Source organism: Diabrotica virgifera, chromosome 6, assembly GCF_917563875.1.
Source record: "Diabrotica virgifera virgifera chromosome 6, PGI_DIABVI_V3a".
NCBI lineage: Eukaryota > Metazoa > Arthropoda > Insecta > Coleoptera > Chrysomelidae > Diabrotica > Diabrotica virgifera.
The window spans coordinates 19,899,449-19,920,239 of NC_065448.1; the positions used below are offsets into that span (position 1 = coordinate 19,899,449).

The 20,791-nt window shown below is 34.4% G+C and overlaps 1 protein-coding gene across 2 annotated transcripts in view; it reads right to left on the reverse strand.

Moving 5' to 3' along the window:
- LOC114330314 (protein UBASH3A homolog) overlaps positions 1–20,791 on the reverse strand; it is a 45,994-nt gene that overhangs the window by 23,244 nt on the left and 1,959 nt on the right. The window contains exons 3-5 of one of the 2 annotated variants that reach the window (XM_050654420.1): positions 17,617–17,812; positions 13,598–13,693; positions 2,910–3,088 (exon numbers count right to left, since the gene is read on the reverse strand). In XM_050654420.1, coding sequence (XP_050510377.1) covers positions 2,910–3,088; positions 13,598–13,693; positions 17,617–17,812 — 471 coding nt within the window. The remainder of the gene's footprint in view (positions 1–2,909; positions 3,089–13,597; positions 13,694–17,616; positions 17,813–20,791) is intronic. The other variant, XM_050654421.1, reaches the window with a different exon arrangement.

Consider the following 20,791-nt stretch of genomic DNA (forward strand, 5'->3'; position numbering starts at 1 on the left):
TAGCTCTGTACCGCCATTCTTTATTATATTACGAATACGTGTGCCAAATATCTCGAAAAAATATTCAAAATTACAGCCGCAATCTCGGAACGCGTTTTTGCTACCTGTTGATCGCTACTGTTCCCTCTTAAGCAACTTTTTTTCATGCGCTTGATCCAGACCTATAAAGAAACGCACAAAAGAATGATAATTTGCAACCTTACACTCCGAACTTTTAGACGATCAGACAAAATTTTTTAAATATGACCGAATGACAGTAGATAAATTTAACAACTTATGGCTGCATATTGAACCACAACATTCAACCTTGTTCTTGACTCACTCATCAGAAAAACCAATGAAACACCAAGACAGTACAAATTACTGCATATGCAGACGATGTAGTTTTACACTTTAACACGACTAACTGAAGCGTTCAAAAACATTGATCCTGAAGCATGAAAAAGGGAGCTTTACATAAACGAAGCAAAAACGAATTACATGATCGTCAAAAGAACACCTGACAATGAAAATTATCACAAGTATACTCTTGAAAGTGTGGACGCCTTCACATATCTGGGTACAGAAATCAGAAGAATTCCGTAAGGATAGAAATTAATGCACGTAATTCCAGAGGGGAATCGTACATACTATGCTATTAAAAGATTCATGACATCGAAATTATTAGACAAAAGAACCAAAATGACTATCTACGGAACATTGATTAGACCCGTATGGTTGTGAAACCTGAGCAATGACGAAAAGGGATGAAGCCCAACTCAGTACATTCGGAGAAAAATACTGAGAAAAGTATATGGCCCGGTGCAAGAGCAAGACGGCACATGGAGAATCAGTAGAAACAACGAGGTTAATGAATTGAATGAAGGTTACGATATTGTACAATATGTGAAAAGTCAAAGACTATCATGGCTGGGACATAATATGTAGAGACAAGACGATAAAAAAACAACAAAGAAAATATTTCAATGGAAGCCGATAGGAAGGCGAAAAAAAAAGAAAGGGCCAGAACGAGAGGGATGGATGACGTGGAAGACGACATGAAAACCATGAACATAAGACAAAGGAGAAAAAATACACAAGAGAAATCCGAATGGAAGGACATAGCCAGACAGGCAAAGACCCATCCAGAGTTATGATGTTAAAAGAAGAAGAAAAATTGGCGCATATTGAGGGACCTCTTCAAAAACAAAATACAGTAGAACCTCGATTATCCGTCAGGGCACCGGACCAAGGGTATGACGGATAATCGAAAAGACGGTTAACAGAACATTAAAAAAAATTAAAAATTCATAGTACAACTCTCAAATTTCATTTGTATGTTTTGTTTGACAATATAAGAAGGATTTGTGTTCGTACAATTAAATCAATTTAAAATATTCTGAAATGTTTGTTTGTTTTACTGTTGCTTCACATTTTGCGACGGCTGAATTTCTTAATCGGCATAAGATCATGCAATCTACTTCATTGGCTTCTTCTTGTTGAGAATACCACTCGATGAATGATTGCATGTGCGATGCAACTTCTCTAGATTATTTACGCAAATCTTTGTCAGTTACAATAGGTTCATCAACATTATCTACAGTTAAATTTCAAGTCTGTGTCAGCTTCTGAATCTGTTTGGTCCGCTTTTGTTGCCATTTCAACGATTTCTTTATCTGTCAGCAATGGATAGCCGTTTGTGTCCTCATCACAAATCAAATTAACTTTTTTTTTTTTATTTTTTTTACATTAAAATTTTTGCTTGTGTAGTCAATACAACGTCTGTATGTACCCTGACGGTTAACAGAGGTGACGGTTAATGGAGAGACGGATAATCGAGGTTCCACTGTACAGTAGTCTCGGTTATCCGCCATAAACGGGCCGACGGAAGGGCGGATAAGCAAAAATGGCGGATAATAGGGAGCGTTAAATGAAACACAAGTTTAGGCCTTGATGATTTCCAGTCTCCGATAGAAGTGCCACAAGAAGAAGATAAAGAAGGGAATCAGTTTAATTTTAACTGTCATTGGACATTGTAGATAGAATGATTTAGGATGAACGAAAAAAACTAGCGATTTTTATCTGCCTTGCCGATGTATCTCGTTTTGTTGCTGCCAATACTCGCCATCTTGTAGCATCATAATATCGGCAGCACTGGCTTCTTTGTGCTCGGCGTATTTTATCTCACCTTAAAAAATTTTTACTCATTCTTTAATATTTTCAAAGTTATATAAATTTGAAAATATTTTTTTGCTTAAATGGTGCGGCGGATAAAACGGAACGGCGGATGACCGAGACTCTACTGTACTTCTTTTCTCTATCGTCTTTATAAAACTGATTTTAAACAACCAGGTAATTATTACTTATACTTATTACTTATAATTACAAGATTGCAGATTGCTTGTCGGTAAGGTATTCACACTGTTGTGACCTTCACGGCACATGCTAGGCAAAGATTGTTTCGAAAAGAACGTCGCATGCAAAGCCCGTCGCTTGCCGGTGCCTGGCACGCATAGTGTGAATTTCATCCCGTGAAGTTCATAAGATTTTATGTAAAATGTCTCTTGCCGAGCCGATGTCTTGCCCATGCCGAGCACTTGCCTTGCATGATAGTGAGAATCAGCCTTAACTCTATGTTTAAATAATTATACTAACTATAGAAACCTTTTCGAGCATATATATGTATCTAGCATAAGTTTAATTTTCGATTAGAGATAAGCGAGTAAAGGAAGCGCTAAAATCGGCAACATTGCCTATGAGAATGAGTTGCATTGTCAATTGCCACTGTGGAATCGACGAATGACTGAATAAATCCGCGCGACTCGGGTAAGGAAGCGGGAAAGCAGTGTTGCATGTATTGGGTGTACTCCTATATCTAATTTAAAAGTAAACACGCGGTATGTGTCAAGAGTCTAAAAAATGTATCCTACCTTATTAATTTGTTTACTATTAATCCTAGGATCTCTGGAATACAGTCTAAGTTCCCAATTTTCTGACGCTCCTGGATCTAGTTGGTCTACTAGAGCCTTCAGATTTGAGTATTGAGAATTTGGGAATTGGTAGGCTAAAGTTAAATGGAGGGATTTGACGTGTGGTTCTAAACTTATTGCTGTAAATGAGACGTGGTTATATATAGTACGTTAAAAAAGAAGACAAATACTACAAAGGCGAAAAAATATAAAGAGGAACGAGATTTTTAATGTTTTTAAAAAAATTTCATTTGTAGGTAGGAGTTTTCAATTTTTTTTTGGTAAAAATAAACATTATTTTCTAAGTATATTCTTCGATGATGTTTTAACTTCCAAATCTTAAGCAATATACAGGGTGTCAGTAAATAAGTATGACAAACTTTAAGAGGTAATTCTACATGAAAGAATAATAACAGTTTGTTTAATAAACATATGTCCGCAAATGCTTCGTTTCCGAGATGCGGGGCGTTGAAATTTTTATTTCAAACTGTCAATTTATTTATTGCTCTAAGAAATTTAGTGGGTTTTAAGAGGTAGTCATTGCGCATTTTTTGACACAATTAAGAATTGTGTATTTATCATTGGCGCGCCTACGGGTAATCGTCTGAACTCTTTTAAAGAAAAAAATTGTACGCCACTGAGATATTTCAAATTAAAAATTATTTTTTTATTTTACATTTAATTTATGATAAAAAACCTTTCTGGTCTTCTTTTCATATGGTGCACCGTTTTTATGTAAAAAAATAAAACATTTCTTAATACGTTATGAAGAACTATTTAATATAATAACTAAACTAGAACAATAACAAAATATTACTAATAAGATTTTAACTAAGTGCAGAGCTACAACAAATGTTCAAAATGCCCTTTTTTAGAGGTGACAGAATAATTTTATAGTCATCATTGGCGCGAGTACGGGTAATGGTCTGATTTTTTTAAAGAAAAAAATAGTACGCCACTGAGATATGTCAAATTAAAAATCATTTTTAATTTGCTCGTTCAATTTACGATAAGTAATCTTTATTGCAATTTTTTCATGTGAGGCGCCGTATTGCAGTTTTCATAAGCATAGACTTATATCAAATATTTTGTAAACGTTAAGATATTTTATTTTTTTGCATATAAACGGTGCCTCATATGAAAAAATGGCAGGAAAGATTTTTTGTCGTAAATTGAACGAGGAATCCAAAAATGATTTTTAATTTGAGATATCTCAGTGGCGTACTATTTTTTTCTTAAAAAAATTCAGATCATTACTCGTACGCGCGCCAATGATGAATATAAAATTCTTCTGTTACCTCTAAAAGAGATTATTTTGAACATTCGTTGTAGCTTTGCACCTAGCTAAATTCTTATTAGTAATATTTTCTGTTCTTGTTCCAGTTTAATGTTATTATATTAAATAGTTATTGATAAATTATTAAGAAGTGAAAAATACGCGCCAAGATGTTTTATTTCTTTACACAAAAACGGTGCAACATATGAAAAAAAAAACGCAAAAAAGATTTTTTATTGTAAATTAAATGTGAAATTTAAAAATGATTTTTAATTTGAAATATCTCAGTGGCGTTCTATTTCTTCTTTAAAATAATTCAGACCATTACCCGTAGGCGCGTCAATGATGAATACAAAATTATTAATTATATGTTAAAAAATGCGCAATAATTACCTCTTAAAACTCACCAAATTTCATTTTCATACCTCAATCTGTCTTAAAGCAATAAATAAATTGGCAGTTTGAAATACTTACTTACTTTCCGTGTCCGGAACACCAACAACTTTAAATTCTGTATTTCCAATGGTTGGCCACATAGATGGCCCTGTCATTTGCTATAATTAAGTCTTGTTCTGTGCAGGTCTCTCTCATCTCTGTGCATGATAGTAGATGCCGGCTGGTCTGAACCGCGCCACAGTCGCAGGTATCGTCCTCCTGGTATCCCCATTTTTTCAGGTTACTAGCACAACGTGAAACGCCGGTTCTTAGTCTGTTTAGCGCTTTCCAAGTCGGATACGGTAAATTGTGTCCAGCAGCCATTTCCTCCGAGGGAGGAAAATGTGTCGCGGTAGCTGACGCTTGCCATAGGTGTATTCGGCGCGTCTCTGGCGCTTCGGGGATGGATCTTGATGTTTTCAGGAAGCTTTTCCGAGATCTTAGTCTGCTTGGCTGAGTTTGGTGGTCATATAAGGGGTGCCTTCGGTCCGTCTCCTGCTTTTTCCGTTCTACCTCTGACGTGACCTTCCTCCTGATAGGTGGTGGAGCAATTCCAGCAATGGGGTATACCTCTTCGATAGGTGTCGGTTTCAGGCAACCCGATATTATACGGACCGTTTCATTTAGAGCCACGTCGACGTTCTTTGCGTGAGCAGAGTTTGCCCATACTGGTGCTCCAAACTCCGCGGCCGAAAAACATAATGCCAAGGCAGAAGTGCGGAGAGTGTGTGGTTGTGCTCCCCATTTTGTATTAGTTAGCTTGCGGATGATATTATTTCTGGCACTTACTTTCTTCTTGACATCTTGACAGTGGTATCGGTAAGACAGAGTTCTATCTAGACGGACGCCAAGGTATTTTGGCGTCTTGTTGTGTTCCAGCATCTGACCACGCCATTCCACCTCCAGCGACCTTCGGGCATGCTTGTTTCTCAGGTGGAAAGCACATACCTGGGTTTTTGTGGGATTGGGTTTCAGATGGTTTTTATCATAGTATAGAGCTAAGTCTCCCAGGGCATCTGTCAGTTTCACTTCGACTTCATTGAAGGTTCTTCCCTGAGCTGCCACCGCTGTATCATCAGCGTAAATAAATTGCCTTGTTTGTTGGTGTATGGGTTGGTCGTTGGTGTATATGTTGTATAGAATCGGCGCGAGGACACTTCCCTGTGGTAGCCCATTTTTTTGGTCCCTCCACCGACTGTTCTTGGACTGAAGCGTTACGTAGAAGCGTCTATTCTGGAGGAGACATTTCACTAACCTTGTTAGTCGGAAATCCTTTGTAGTTTCGTAGAGTTTTGCGAGTAGCCGTTGATGGTTAACTGTATCATAGGCGGCAGTTAGGTCTATGAACGCTACTTCTGTTATTTCCTTCCGTTCAAAACCATCTTCAATATGTTGGGTGAGATTAAGAATTTGACTGCAGCAGCACTTTCCGGGCCTGAATCCTGCTTGTTCTGGAATAATTTTAGTCTCCACATATTCTGCGATCCGGTTCAGTATCATTCTTTCAAAGGCCTTGAAAAGGTGGCACAAGAGAGATACAGGTCTAAAACTCTTTGTATCCGCCGGATCCTTCCCTGGTTTTAAGAGGGCTACCACTCTAGCTTTTCTCCAGATTTTGGGGATTTGTAATGTACGGATGCAGCAATTCATCATTTTTACGAGCCACTCTACGGTTTTTAGTCCAAAGTTCTTTATTTGCTCTGTTCGTATGTCGTCCAGGCCAGCCGCTTTATTATCTTTCATTTGATGGATCGCGCCTCTCATCTCCTCTAGACAAAAAGAGGTACCTAGAACATCTCTTTCTTCGTCGATATTCCGTTGAGCTCTCACCTTGTTGTTTCTTGATGTCGTCTTACCGTTCATTAGAAGATGATGGGCTATCTGATCGGGTGTGACTTCTGTCATGTTGACTGCCGGAGCAGCGGGATCGTTGCCAAGATTCCGAATCAGCTTCCAGGCACGTCTGCTGTTTTGTTTCATGTCCAGACTCGTGACCAGCTTGCACCACCTTTCCGTTCTGTTGGCGGATATCGCATGTAACATTTCCTCCCCAGCCTGTATTGTCGCTTCCGAGAAAGGGTCTTCTTCATATAGCTGTTCGTATCTTTTAAGTAGGGGTTTAGATTCTTCATTGAGCCCCGCTATGTACTCAGTTCGACAACCTCTAGGGATAAATTTCCGTGATACTTGCTTTACGATTTCTACAAATTTATCGTATGAATCAGGGCAAGGTTCTAGCTGGGAAACTTCTTGATCCAATGTTTCAGAGAATTTTTCCCATTTTGCTTTAGTAAAGTTGAACCTTCTCTTGAAAGGAACAATTTCGTATCTGATTGCCGCGTTGGAAAGACAAATTATTGGTCTGTGCTGTGTCTTTGGGAGGGCGCTTCCAACGATTTTTGTCACCTGGTCTCCAATTCTGTCGCTGACAAATATATTGTCTGGGTTGTAACCTCTGCGCCATCTTCCGCTGTTGAACGACGCAGGCTGCTTTGGATCGTGAATAAGTTTTAGGTTCATGCTTTCAGCCCATTTTTCTAGTTCTTCGCCATTGGAATCTGTTTCGTTGTAACCCCACGCGACACTGTGACAGTTGAAGTCACCCAGTACGAATTTGATTTGCTGTGATTGAAAGTTATTCGGTTCCTCAAAAGCAAAGTCAGCGTTTGGTGGTTTATAGATTGACGTTACTGTACAGGAGTTTATCTCCACTGTGAGGATCTCGATGTCATTTTGATCTGTTAGAGATGTGGATGCTACGTCGATATCTGGTCTGACGAAGACTGCGCTACCATATTGGTCGTGTGGTCTCTCCAGTATGAGCTTCATACCCCGAATCCTTGGTCTGCGGCTTGCAGTACCTCTATGGGTTTCTTGAACCAGTAGAACATCGACACCATGTTCTCTGCACATATTAGACAATAGGTCTTCTTTATCTGCTGATAGTCCTTCAATATTAATTGAGGTCGTCATCAAAAATGGCCTTGATAAAGACCGTTTTGATTTTGATTGCATCTGTGTTGTTGGTGCACCGGTGTTGAAAGGATTAGCCGACATTACTCGTTTCCAGGGGACGCCCGATTGTATTCACAAGTGATCACAATCTACGTGGAGGCTCCTTTCATGTCCCCCGGCAGTTTGAAATAAAAAATTTGAATAGCCCGTATCTCATAAATGAAGCATTTGCGGACATATGTTTATCGAGCAAATTGTCATTATTTTTTCATGTATTCCATTATATTTATTAAAGTTTGTCATACTTATTTACTAACACCCTGTATATCTCAGGCAATATATTATATCTTAAGTAACGAGTAGATATGTCACTAATACCTTAAGAACAAATTTGTATATCACAGACTTGCTACACAGATAGTAAAACAGGCTTAGAATGAGACACGAAGCTATCTAATGCACAAATATCAGGATTTCATGATACCAAGGAAAAACAGACGAAGATGGACTAGGAGTATTATTGAATGGCAACCTAGAATCTAGAATACAAAAGAAATCGTGAATGTAATGGGTAATAATTATTGAAATTACATTAATTTTTTTTTTTCAGTAATGTCATTGTAAATCGATATTAATTAGAATAAATAAGGACTAAGCACCGAGTCCTGGTGCAATCCAACTTTCACATGAAATTTATCAGCCCCTCCCACACCTGTCCTAATTCTAATGGTTACTACCTCATACATATCACTCACAATCTTTACATATTTTCTGGGGACTACTTTATTATTGAATGCTCACCACAGAATCTCTCAAGGAACCCCACCATACGCTTTCTCAAGATCAACGAATACCATACGAGTGTTTGTTTCTTTATTCCTGTATTTTTCCATCATACATACACATATTTTTACATTTTTCTCATTCCCCTTTATAATATTAAAGGAAATACAATATAAAAATAAATACATATTACAAAAGTAATAAACAAATAATAGAACTGCTAATAAACTAAATAAACAAAAATAAGTGTTTGCAGCAACAAAAACATAGGAGAAAAATAAAACATGTACCTATATAACGACGTACAGCAGATTAGTGATACAACAGATTGAAGCAATATTATTATCTATGCTATTTCCGTCTATTTCATCTACAACCGGACTATTCCGAATAGCAGCAAGCAAAGTTAAGACAGCCATGCTGATCTCCAACACCCAGAACGGATAGGCACCATAAGAAGAAGATGCTATTTCCATAGCAGTTCATTTAAACACTTTAAGATCGTTATTGTCTATGAACAATAAATAAACACGTAGGGAATGATAACCATAATAATATTGTAGCTATCATGTTATAATGGCCATAAACATATCATTCTCCCTCCCTATATCTATTTCTCTCCAACTCCTTTTAAAACGTCAATACCTAACGTACAGCACGAACAAATTCACTTTGTATTTGAGATTGGATGCGCACTGTTGTTGACGTTCGGTGTTTACATATTTTCTAAATTTTATATTGGTACCGTGCAGCTATTTTACTAGGCGATTCTATTTTACTTCAAGTCAGGCCCGAGGCACTACACAATTTTCGGACCCCTAAATATAATTTAATAATAATAATAATAATAACTTTTTTAAATGTATTAATTATTTAATAGAAATATAGTTGCACAAGAAAATAAAATTTTTATTAACAATGTAACGGTCCGAAAGTCATTATTATTTTTGCTCCACCCGGTATACTCAGTCCGTTAATCATGTGTTGTGTTTCAGAGTATTACGTGATTCGTTTTCTCACAATGTTAGATTGATTTTATGTTCTCAGGAATTCGGCGTAGATAAGTACCTCGAGTTGTTTACTATACTGAGAAAAGCGGTCTGTCTTTATGCAGAATATGACGTGATTGTCTTTGAGTGTCTCAGTGATGCTTTATGGAAGCTCTTCGACAAAGAGCTAATTGATTTTGGAGACTGAAATATGCCAGGATGTCGCTGTTATGTTTATCTTATAAAGATTAAGTCGTTCTGAGTTGTTTATGCAATCCACACGTGCAGTATTGCAAAGAATTTTGAGCTGAGATATGATCATCAGAATTTCGTTGATTGAATCCTATTTGCGGGAGAATAAGTTATTGCCTTTGAAGGCGTAGAAGTTTGCTTAAATCTTTTCTATTCGTTTTGAAATCGAGTGGAAATTGGCTAATTTTTTGATTGGTAAAACCGGACATGGTTGAGTAGGATAGAAAAATGGAGAGATGGAATGAGTTTTGGGTTGTAGAGGAGTTCGAGGTATATTGGAGAAGGGTTCTAGGTAGTCGAGAAGAGAGATCAGCTCTGGTAGTCTAAGAAAAATGGAGAGATGGAATGAGTTTTGGGTTGTAGAGGAGTTCGAGGTATATTGGAGAAGGGTTCTAGGTAGTCGAGAAGAGAGATCAGTTCTGGTAGTCTAGAGCAGCTGTTCTCAACCACCGTGTCGCGACACACTGGTGTGCCGGAAGAACCTATCAGGTGTGTCGCGAGATTTACGAATATGATATTTTTATTTTATATTTTTTTACTTATTATAATATACCAATCATGCATTCAACAATTTTTTTAACTATTAGGTATATACCACGTTATACCAATCAATAAAGTACCAATCCGTAATTGTTTCCTAATATATTCATCTGTACTTACCTACCACTAGCAAAAATTTGTACATATAAGGGTGTCGCGAATCTGTAAGGAGTACGTTAGTGCGTCGCTGAGTAAAAAAGGTTGAGAACCGCTGGTCTAGAGTAAGAAGCTGGTGCCTTTCCGTCAGCAGGCTCTTTGCCTTGCTGACGGAGAAAATTGTTGAAAATAGTTCAATGGAGAAAATTAGTTGTTTGTATTTAGTACAGTTTCTTTGAGTTTTTGTTCCAGAGTCGAAGTAGGCTCAAGTGGCTGCTGTGGTCGTAGAGAATGTAAATTCTCGACCGTATTTTGTGTTCCTAGTGATGGATTAAACACATCCATTAGTTTTCTTTTGTCGAATAGTTCTTCGTTTCTTTCAATGAAGTTTAATTAATAACAATAATAATAATATAATATACATATATAATGGAATTTCATCTCTAATAAATTAATAACTGTACTTTGTCTGTAAAAATGAGTGTCGTTATGTGCCGTGACATCAGGACAATGTTTAATACCGTAACTGCCGTATGGATGGACTATGGATCACCCACGGATAAAGAACACATTAAGGTACTTGCGCTATTTTTAATTGTTGAACTCTTACGTTTTCTCGCGAATTGATGAAACTTTACTTTTTTTTGATAACAACCTTGCTGAATTTTGATTTGTTTCAATAAAGTAAGAATTATGTTTAATTACCAGATTTTCTTTACCAATCTCTATCCTTATAAAGTAATCACGCATGAAAGTAGCCTACGGTAAGTACAGATATTTCAAGTAACGATCATTCTTAGTTTTATATTTTTTTTTATAAGTAAACATATAATATGATATTTTCTTTTTTATTATGGCGCCCCCCGAGCAATTGAGTTTCATTTTATTTAACACCTATTAAGAATCCACACCCCTAGGTCTCTGAAGACTTAGAGCTACCGAGGTACGTCAAAAAGTTAAGTAGCACCAAGTATATTTTTATATTTTGTTTAATTTGGCATTTAACGTGTCGAGCTCTTCTTCTTTCTAATCCTTTAAAATGCTACAAATTTAACGCCCATTCGTGGGACTGTTACAAAGATGTCGCCCACCGTGTTTGGGGCATACTTAGTGTTACAACAATAAATAAAATTTATATTTAAGGAATTAAACATTGTTTAAGGGGATACGCGCAAACTTTCGGCTTCAATGCTATTTAAATGCATTCGTTTTTTTTTCGAAGCCTGAGAAAACTAATAAGTATTTTTCAAAAATTTAAACGCAGAATGAAAGATTACGTTACTACCGAGGGCCGAAAGTCCCTGAAATCTTCGATGATGTTTATTTTAATAAGTTACAGGGGTGAAAAAAAAAGAGAAAATTGAGTGTGATTTTTAATTTTAAATATGTATCTTATTCAAAAGAAACTTTTTATTTATTCTAAGGGACATTCGGCCCTCGGTAATAATGTAATCTTTCATTCTGCGTCTAATTTTTTTTTTAAATATTATTAGTTTTTTTGAGGATTCGAAAAAATGAATGCATTTAAAGAGCATTGAAGCCGAAAGTTTGCGCCTATCCACTTAATTTTAACTCTTATGGTTATCATTTATCATTGCCTGTTCGTAAAATGAAAGAATTTTGAAAATTTGTTTTGTTATTGTAATAAACTTGTTTTGTTTGGTGATCTATCCGGGCCCCATTTAAATACTGGCCCGAGGCAGGTGCTTCACGGGCCTAGTTTTCCTATAACAAACGTTTGTTATTTATAGAAAAAGACAGCAAATACAAAATAAGTGATTGATGTGATCGTTCATGGGTATTTTAATTTTTCCGACTGTAAATAAAATTTAAAAAATGTGGAAAATCCAAAGTCAACACCAGTTAGGATCCAAATCTCAAATACAAAGTGAAACTGGTTGTGCTGTACCTTTTTACTTCTTATTCTTTAGGTGCCGTTTGACACTGCAGTTCTGAATACATCAAACGAGCCACATTCATACCACTTTCTCACTTTATTCAACCAGGAAATCCGTCTTCTTCCAATGATCCTCTACCAATTATGTACTGAATAATTGATATAATTAATGAAAACTACGCTACTACAAGAAATTAACGCACCACCTTAAAAATGGGTCATTTTTGATGTCTCGAATTTCCTAAACCTGTTGTCCGATTTAAGTGATTTTTTGACATGTTATAGCCTTATTATTTAACAATACCGCTGTAATAATATTGTTGCTAGACAGGTTAATTGTCATTGTATACCTGCTGTATCAATCAAACTGTGTTCACCACACTCTGTGGAATATTCTAGCATTTATAGAATACTGATATTAAAACCCAAATGCTAGGTCTGGAAATTAACACAGAAAAAACAAAAATAATGACTCAGACGAGAAGAAATATAGTCCCAGAAAACATTATACATGAAGATGACATTGAAACGGTTGAAAAGTTTACATACCTGGGAGTAGAAATATATGCCGACGGATCAGAAGATGGAGAAATAAGGAAGAGAATAACGCAGGCAAACAGAGCTTATTTTGCCCTCTCCCATATATTTCGGTCAAAAAGTGTCCACCGAAATACAAAGATGAGAATCTATAAAACCTTAATTCGACCAATAACATGCTATGGCAGTGAAGTCTGGGTGCTGAAAGAAACATCCAAAAACAAACTCGACACATTCGAAAGGAAAGTACTTAGGAGAATACTAGGACCTGTGAGGGAAAACGGAATCTTCAGAAGTCGATACAACAACGAGCTTTATCAACTTTATAAGGAAACGCCCCTGTCAGACTTCATTAGATTACAAAGATTGCAATGGGCCGGACATGTGATAAGAATGGGAGAGGATAGGCTACCAAAACGAGCACTGAATGCTAAAATGCAAGGAAAGAGACCGGTTGGGAAGCCACGAAAGCGCTGGGAAGACACAGTAAACAGCGACGCACAAGCCCTTTTAGGAGTCCGTGTATGGAGAAGAGCAACCACAGACAGGCAAGGGTGGAGGCAAAAAAATAAAGGAGGCCAAGGCTCAATTTGGGCTGTAGTGCCGTAGAAGAAGAAGAAGATATTAAAACTCAACTATAGTCTCAGATTTTCTTACATTCTATTTTTTTATTCAATTGCTTATGTTGGATAATAAAAAAGTTGGTACTTTAACAACTAGCCATGTTTTTTATCAATACAGTTGGTTTAGCACCTCGGAAAAACACGACCCCTCTAACTCGGTTTTAGTCTGTTGTTTCACAATCTGCGACATCTCATAGTTTACAACATCTAGCAGAAAAAAAAATAACAAAAAGGCTACAAGCGAGAATTGTACTTTTTTGGCTTACATCGGCTTCCTCTGGGTATACACCTTGCAGTAGTAGTAGTGCACCAAGGGAAACAAGCCGTCAATGCGTCGAAGTGTTCGTAAGTATCGCTAATAACTACAATGTTAAAATTATTGTTAAAAGTCTATTGGTAAAATCTATTTGAAGAAGTTTGATTTGCTTTAAAGATATATTATGCTTGATTTACGAATATAAAAGAGCCAAATGTTAATACAGCTGATAAGCTAGTGAAGTGTATAGACAGTTTTTATTGATTAGACTACACACTTATGTTCAAATCTCCCCCTTATAATTATTAACAACGTCTGAGTAATTATGTCGTACTATAACTCCTTCTTATAAGTACCCCTTTGTCTTTGTAAGGCTTTTCGATTACTAGTTGAAACTATGAATAGGCAAATACCTCCGCTTTCATTTCATTTCATAGTTTACTGTCATTATGTCTGCTGATGTTATTTTAGGTTTTTTGAGCGAAAAATAACTCATGTTGTGGTAAAACTTGAATAATACCCCAGGCTGTGGGTGAAAAAACGTGATATAATTCAGGAATTTTTGAAACCTATCAGGTGTTGTAATGGACGATGCCAGGAATAACTTCTACTAAAATGTGACCAAAAATATTGTGAGCTTTTTTTGTTATTGCGATTTTCATTTGTTAAATTTGCAATTTTTAAAGATTTTAAGTTTGCAGCTTAGGATATTGACTCTAGAGAAAAACTTTTTAATAGAAAGTTATAGTAAATTAAAAAACCTACAATTTGAGCTATGGTAAGTTTAATTTCGTTTATTGGTTATTGCAAAACAGCCTGCGAAAGGTCCAAAACGGCCGTTTTTTACAATTGCGTTATTTATTGTACAAATATTTTTTTTTATTTTTTAAAGCTTTAAAATGAAGATCTTTTAATTCCAAACATAAAAACAAATTGTATGGCCGGATTAACGAATTTGTTGCTTAGATATTATAAATTGTTTATCTCAAGAGGTCAAATGTCGAAGGCTATAACTTTTTGAAAAAAAATTGTAGAGAGTTGGTGAAACATCCAATATCCTTCTAAAGAGTTATATTTTCATATTCTGATGTAAATAAATGCGTAAAACATTTTTAAACCTCTAATTTATGGGTTTGAAAATAAGGGGGCAAATTTCGTTATAAACATTTAGAGCTGAAACGGTCCTGTACATCCTATGAGTTTTTAACTTACAGATTATTGTTGCTGAAGACGAAACGAAGATTTATAAAAAAAATTAAAAAATTTTACGACCAACTGAAGCCGAGCTAAATGTTGGGTTGAAAATAAGGGGGCAAATTTCGTTATAAATATTTAGAGCTGAAGCGGCCCTGTACATCCTATGAGTTTCTAACTTACAGATTATTGTTGCTGATAACGAAACGAAGATTTATAAAAAAATAAAAAATTTCTACAGCCAACTGAAGCCGAAATAATTGTTTCTTTTTTCTTAAATCGTAGTGCCTTTATTTATAACAATTAGGAAATTATTTTATAGTCATTTACTAAAGAAAGATTTATATTATCTTAAAATAAAAATTATTATAAAAATTATTTTTAAAATCGGTGCTTTTGCGAGCGGCCGAATTTTGCAAATCGCCCGGCTCGCTTCAAATCCGCGCGCTCGGAAAATTTTTACGTAACTTGTATTAAATTTTGACCGAAAACAATTTAATAATATTACCATTATAATATACAGTCTATTTACCACTGTATTTGTTTTTCTTGATAAAATTTTATATGTGAAATCTCATTTCTGAAGAAATAATATTACAGAAATTATAGATTATATGAAATATATAACTATATTTTTAATTTTTTCATTGTTATATAAATATAATAATAATAATGTTACTTCTTATTAGACAATATAAAACTTTTTCTTCTTGTAGTGACTATTCGTTTTGGATGTTGGCGACCATCATGGCAATTTGGCAAACCCCATTTGGAAACTGAGAACCAGGAAGGCGAAGGATTACCTTGCTAGAAAATTTACGTACGTCGTTCAACACAACAACTACAAATCTTTTTAGAGCAGCAGTACCGATTTAGTGAGCAAGTACAGATTGCCATGATGGTCGCCAACATCCAAAACGAATAGTCACTACAAGAAGAACAAGTTTTATATTGTATAATAAGAAGTAACATTATTATTATTATATTTATAAAACAATGAAAAAAATAAAAATATAGTTATATATTTCATACAATGTATAATTTCTGTAATATTATTTCTTCAGAAATGAGATTTCACATATAAAAGTTTATCAAGAAAAACAAATACAGTGGTAAATAGACTGTATATTATAATGGTAATATTATTAAATTGTTTTCGGTCAAAATTTAATACAAGTTACGTAAAATTTTTCCGAACGCGCGGATTTGAAGCGAGCCGGGCGATTTGCAAAATTCGGCCGCTCGCAAAAGCACCGATTTTAAAAATAATTTTTAATAATTAAATGTAACTATATTTTATAATAATTTTCATTTTAAGATAATATAAGTCTTTCTTTAGTCAATGACTGCAAAAAAATTTTTTAACTGTTATAAATAAAGGCACTACGATTTAAGAAAAAAGAAACAATTATCTCGGCTTCAATTGGTTGTAGAAAATTTTTATTTTTTTATAAATCTTCGTTTCGCCTTCAGCAACAATAATCTGTAAGCTAGAAACTCATAGGATGTACAGGGCCGCTTCAGCTCTAAATGTTTATAACGAAATTTACCCCCTTATTTTCAAACCCAACATTTAGCTCGGCTTCAGTTGGTCGTAGAAATTTTTAATTTCTTTATAAATCTTCGTTTCGTCTTCAGCAACAATAATCTGTAAGTAAAAAACTCATAGGATGTACAAGGCCGCTTCAGCTCTAAATGATTATAACGAAACTGCCCCCTTATTTTCAAACCCAAAAATTAGAGGTTTAAAAATGTTTTACGCATTTCTGTACATCAGAATATAAAAATATAACTCCTTAGAAGGAGATTGAATGTTTTACCAACTCTCTACGATTTTTTTTCAAAAAGTTATAGCCTTCGACATTTGACCTCTTGGGATAAACAATTTATAATATCTAAGCAACAAATTCGTTAATCCGGCCATACAATTTTTTTTATGTTTGGAATTGAAAGATCTTTATTTTAAAGCTTTAAAAAATAAAAAAATAAAAATTATTTGTACAATACATAACGCAATTGTAAAAAAACGCCCATTTTGGACCTTTCGCAGGCTGTTTTGCAATAACCAATAAACGAAATTAAACTTACCATAGCTCAAATTGTAGGTTTTTAAATTTACTACAACTTTCTATTAAAAAGTTTTTCTCTAAAGTCAATATCCTAAGCTGCAAAATTAAAAATCTTTAAAAATTGCAAATTTAACAAATGAAAATCGCAATAACAAATAAAGCTCACAGTATTTTTGGTCACATTTTAGTAGAAGTTATTCCTGGCATCGTCCTTTACAACACCTGATAGGTTTCAAAAATTCCTGAATTATATCCTGAAATCGACCTATTTTTCACCCACAGCCTGGAGTATAATTTTTATAATTCATTTAAATAGTGAAAAATTATTTACAATTTATATACATTGTAAATCCCAAATCATAACTTACAAAATGTTCACATTGTAATCATGATTCGGGAGTACTCCTAGTAACATTCAACGTGTCTTGGTTTCTTTATTTCTAGTGCATCTTTATTGTGATTTTAGTATAGTACTACATGAGAATATTGTTTAATTTTTGTAGTAAAAATATTTATCCCGAAAGAACCATCCAGGAATGGTATTCAACAAAGAGTGTACTATAACAATATCGATAAAATCAAGAAAAACAATTTTAAAGAACTTATATTGGTATGTTTCTAAAGATCCTGATGTATCTCTTGGCTCTTTTATATCATTATTTATGTAAACGTTTATTAGTTATATACCCAATACATATTAGTTATAAAGTCATAGACCCTTCTACCAGGAAACACAACCTTTAAAATCCTATTAAGCATCACTTACTTGCATTAGACACTTCTTTAACATATTGCATTGCTATCCTCTTCAAGTAATCGGCATGCTCTTCAGCTACAAAGAACCCCATAAAGTTTGGAGATGTATAGGTCTCCAATTTAAGGGGCTCATTCAATACAGCTCCTTGCCTCTCCATCACAGATTTCAACCCTTGCGAAAGGGTTAGCGCATCCTCATCTGGTGCCTAAAATAGAAATATAGCAAAAAAATTTGATTAGTTCATAAAATTAATTTATTTAAATAGGTAAATATACATAATGACCACCTGTAAGAATAGACAATATAAGAATACTAACTGTAACAGATGCTAGATACCTTGGCCTCCATCTTAACCAACACCTCACTTGGAAGAAACATATTATTGTCCTTTTCATGATCATTTTTCAGTGCGTAACAAATGATAGGAAAAAGGGTAAGTCCGTGATAATACACATTTATGACATTTATTCTAACATGACATTTTAGTTAAATCTGACAGTTGTCACATTTTATTTTCAATTTGGAATAAAAACAAATCAAATGTGTTTCTTGCATTTATAAAATGGTATTTTCTTTGATTTGTATAGTCTTATAAATTATACAGATTATATTTGTAATATTATTATCTAATTAAAAAAAATTATTTTTTTATTATGGCGCCATCTATCGACAACTAGAATAACTAGAATAAATGTTATAAAAATGTCACCGACGAAATGTAATCACTGACGTGCCTTTTTTCTGTCACATACAATTTAATGCGTTAGAAAGAAATCGAAAAACTGTGACGCACTGAAAGATGACCATGAGAAATACTGTATTATACAAACCAGAAGAAGACAACTTGACTTAAAATTCTGACAACTGTATTGGCTCCTTAGATGCAAATCAAAACTCAACATCCAAAACAAAATTCTTCTATACAAAGCCATCCTTAAACCTACCTGGTGCTATGGACTACACCTATGGGGCTTTGCAAAGGCAAAGGCTCTGAATTTCATCCAAAGATTTCAGTCTATAGTTCTATGATCGACAGTGGATGCACCATGGTACGCAAGTAATCAAATACTTCACTATGACTTACAGATTCCTTTCATCAGAGAAGAAATCCATCGAGCCACAAAGTCACAAAATGAATGTACCTACAATTAACCAAGAAAATGAGTTAGTATGATTCAACAATGGTCCTAACACAAGGAGACTAGATAGAACCTGGACAAAAGACCTACTTCAAAACTAAAACAGAAATAGAATAAGGTGAGACATCACTGGATGTCGTTCTTTCACACTGAAAACCAGTAACACATTTATTTAATACTCTGTAATGATGTAGATTGTAAATAAACATACATAGTTATAAAAAATAGGTAAATCGATTCTACACATTTTATATAATAAAATCATAATAATATAATCTAATAATCTTCTTTTGGTGCCTATTTGTTTCGAATATTGGTGAACATTCAGGCTATAATTATTTTATACCCCATGTCTGTTTTGGATTATCGCGACAACGAATATTTTACTGTGCAAAATATGAAGAACGAAAGTAAATTGCAAATTATATTGTTGTTTATTGGAGTGTTGTTCTGAAGCTATTTTCTTGTGGTATTTTTACAATTTTAACTATTTAGAATGGGAAATAAGCCACAATATGGCCTCATAGATCAGAATTGTTGGATACATTCCTGAATATTATAAACGATCAAGAAGAGACAATAAAATTTACAATGGAAAAGGAATATAATAACACCCTGCCTTTCCTCGATGTTTTAGTCTCAAAGAAGGATACTGGATATGAGACTAAAGTGTATAGAAAACCAACACATACCAACAGATATCTCAATTACAAATCAAATCACCACATCAATGTTAAAAAGGGAATCATAAAATCCTTATATGATAGAGCCAAAATTACTTGTTCTAACGAAAATTCCTTTTTAGAAGAAAAACAATTCTTAACATCTGTTTTATTAAAAAATGAATATCCTTTATCGTTTATAAATAAGGAATTGTCAAGATTGGATCGAATGAAACAGAACAACATAGAACGGGATCCTACAACATTCACAAGAAATAATACGAGGAAAATATCAATACCATACATAAAAGGACTATCCAAGAAACTTAAAACAATAGGAAATAAATTCAACATTTCAACAACATTCAAAACAACCAACACATTGAGATCTATTCTATCTAAAACTAAACCTAACAATGAACAAGAAAGGACAAAGAATTGTATGTATAAAATACCTTGTGAATGCGAACAGTTTTATATAGGTGAAACATCAAGACCATTAAACGTTAGAATAAGTGAACATCAACCTTATATTAAAAATAGAGAATTTCATAGATCTCAAATATGTCAACACGCATGGGATAATGAACATAAAGTTCAGTGGAGAGATTCAAGTATAGTCCTGAAAGAAACAGATAGTAAAAAGAGAAAAATCAAAGAAGCGGCTCTAATTATGCTAAACGAAACCAATTGTGTCGCAAATTCCTCGGTGGAATGCAGTAGGATGTGGATACCCATACTGAAAGAGGAAGTCAATAGAAAGAAAATACCACAATTAGTAAGTCAATAGTCGAGTTAGTACATATTTTATATTTTAGTATTACTTATATATCCATGTATTATTGATATTATTTATAATTTAAACAAAATTATAGTAAAGTCAGAATTTGGTATTAATTTTGAGAGTAAATTAAATGTAAGACCAAATACTTACGATGTTGGGATAGTATCACGAGGTTTTTCCTGGTTTTCCCTCGTGATTTACTATGAGATCTCTAACTCGAGAATTTTAATGTCACTGTTGCATGTGGTTGTCTTTTTAAAGACAGATCACATGCTATGATTTTTTTTGAGACGGATATTCTTGAGTTGGGGTTGATTTCATGTAATCGAATGAACTATCTTTCAGTAAAGTCATCCCAGGAATGCAACTCATAAATATTGGCAATATCATTTTAAAGTCTTCTACTTTAAAATGTATCATATGTGTCTGAATTGCCGATATAAATGAGTCAAATTAAATAAATTATTAGAAGAATTTTTTTACTAAGCAACAACATTTTTGTTTATATTAATAGTATTTTGTATTTTGACAACGGCACCCGATTTGGGCGTCGAAACGTTAATAAAAATCATTTTTTAATAATATTGTGGCTTATTTCC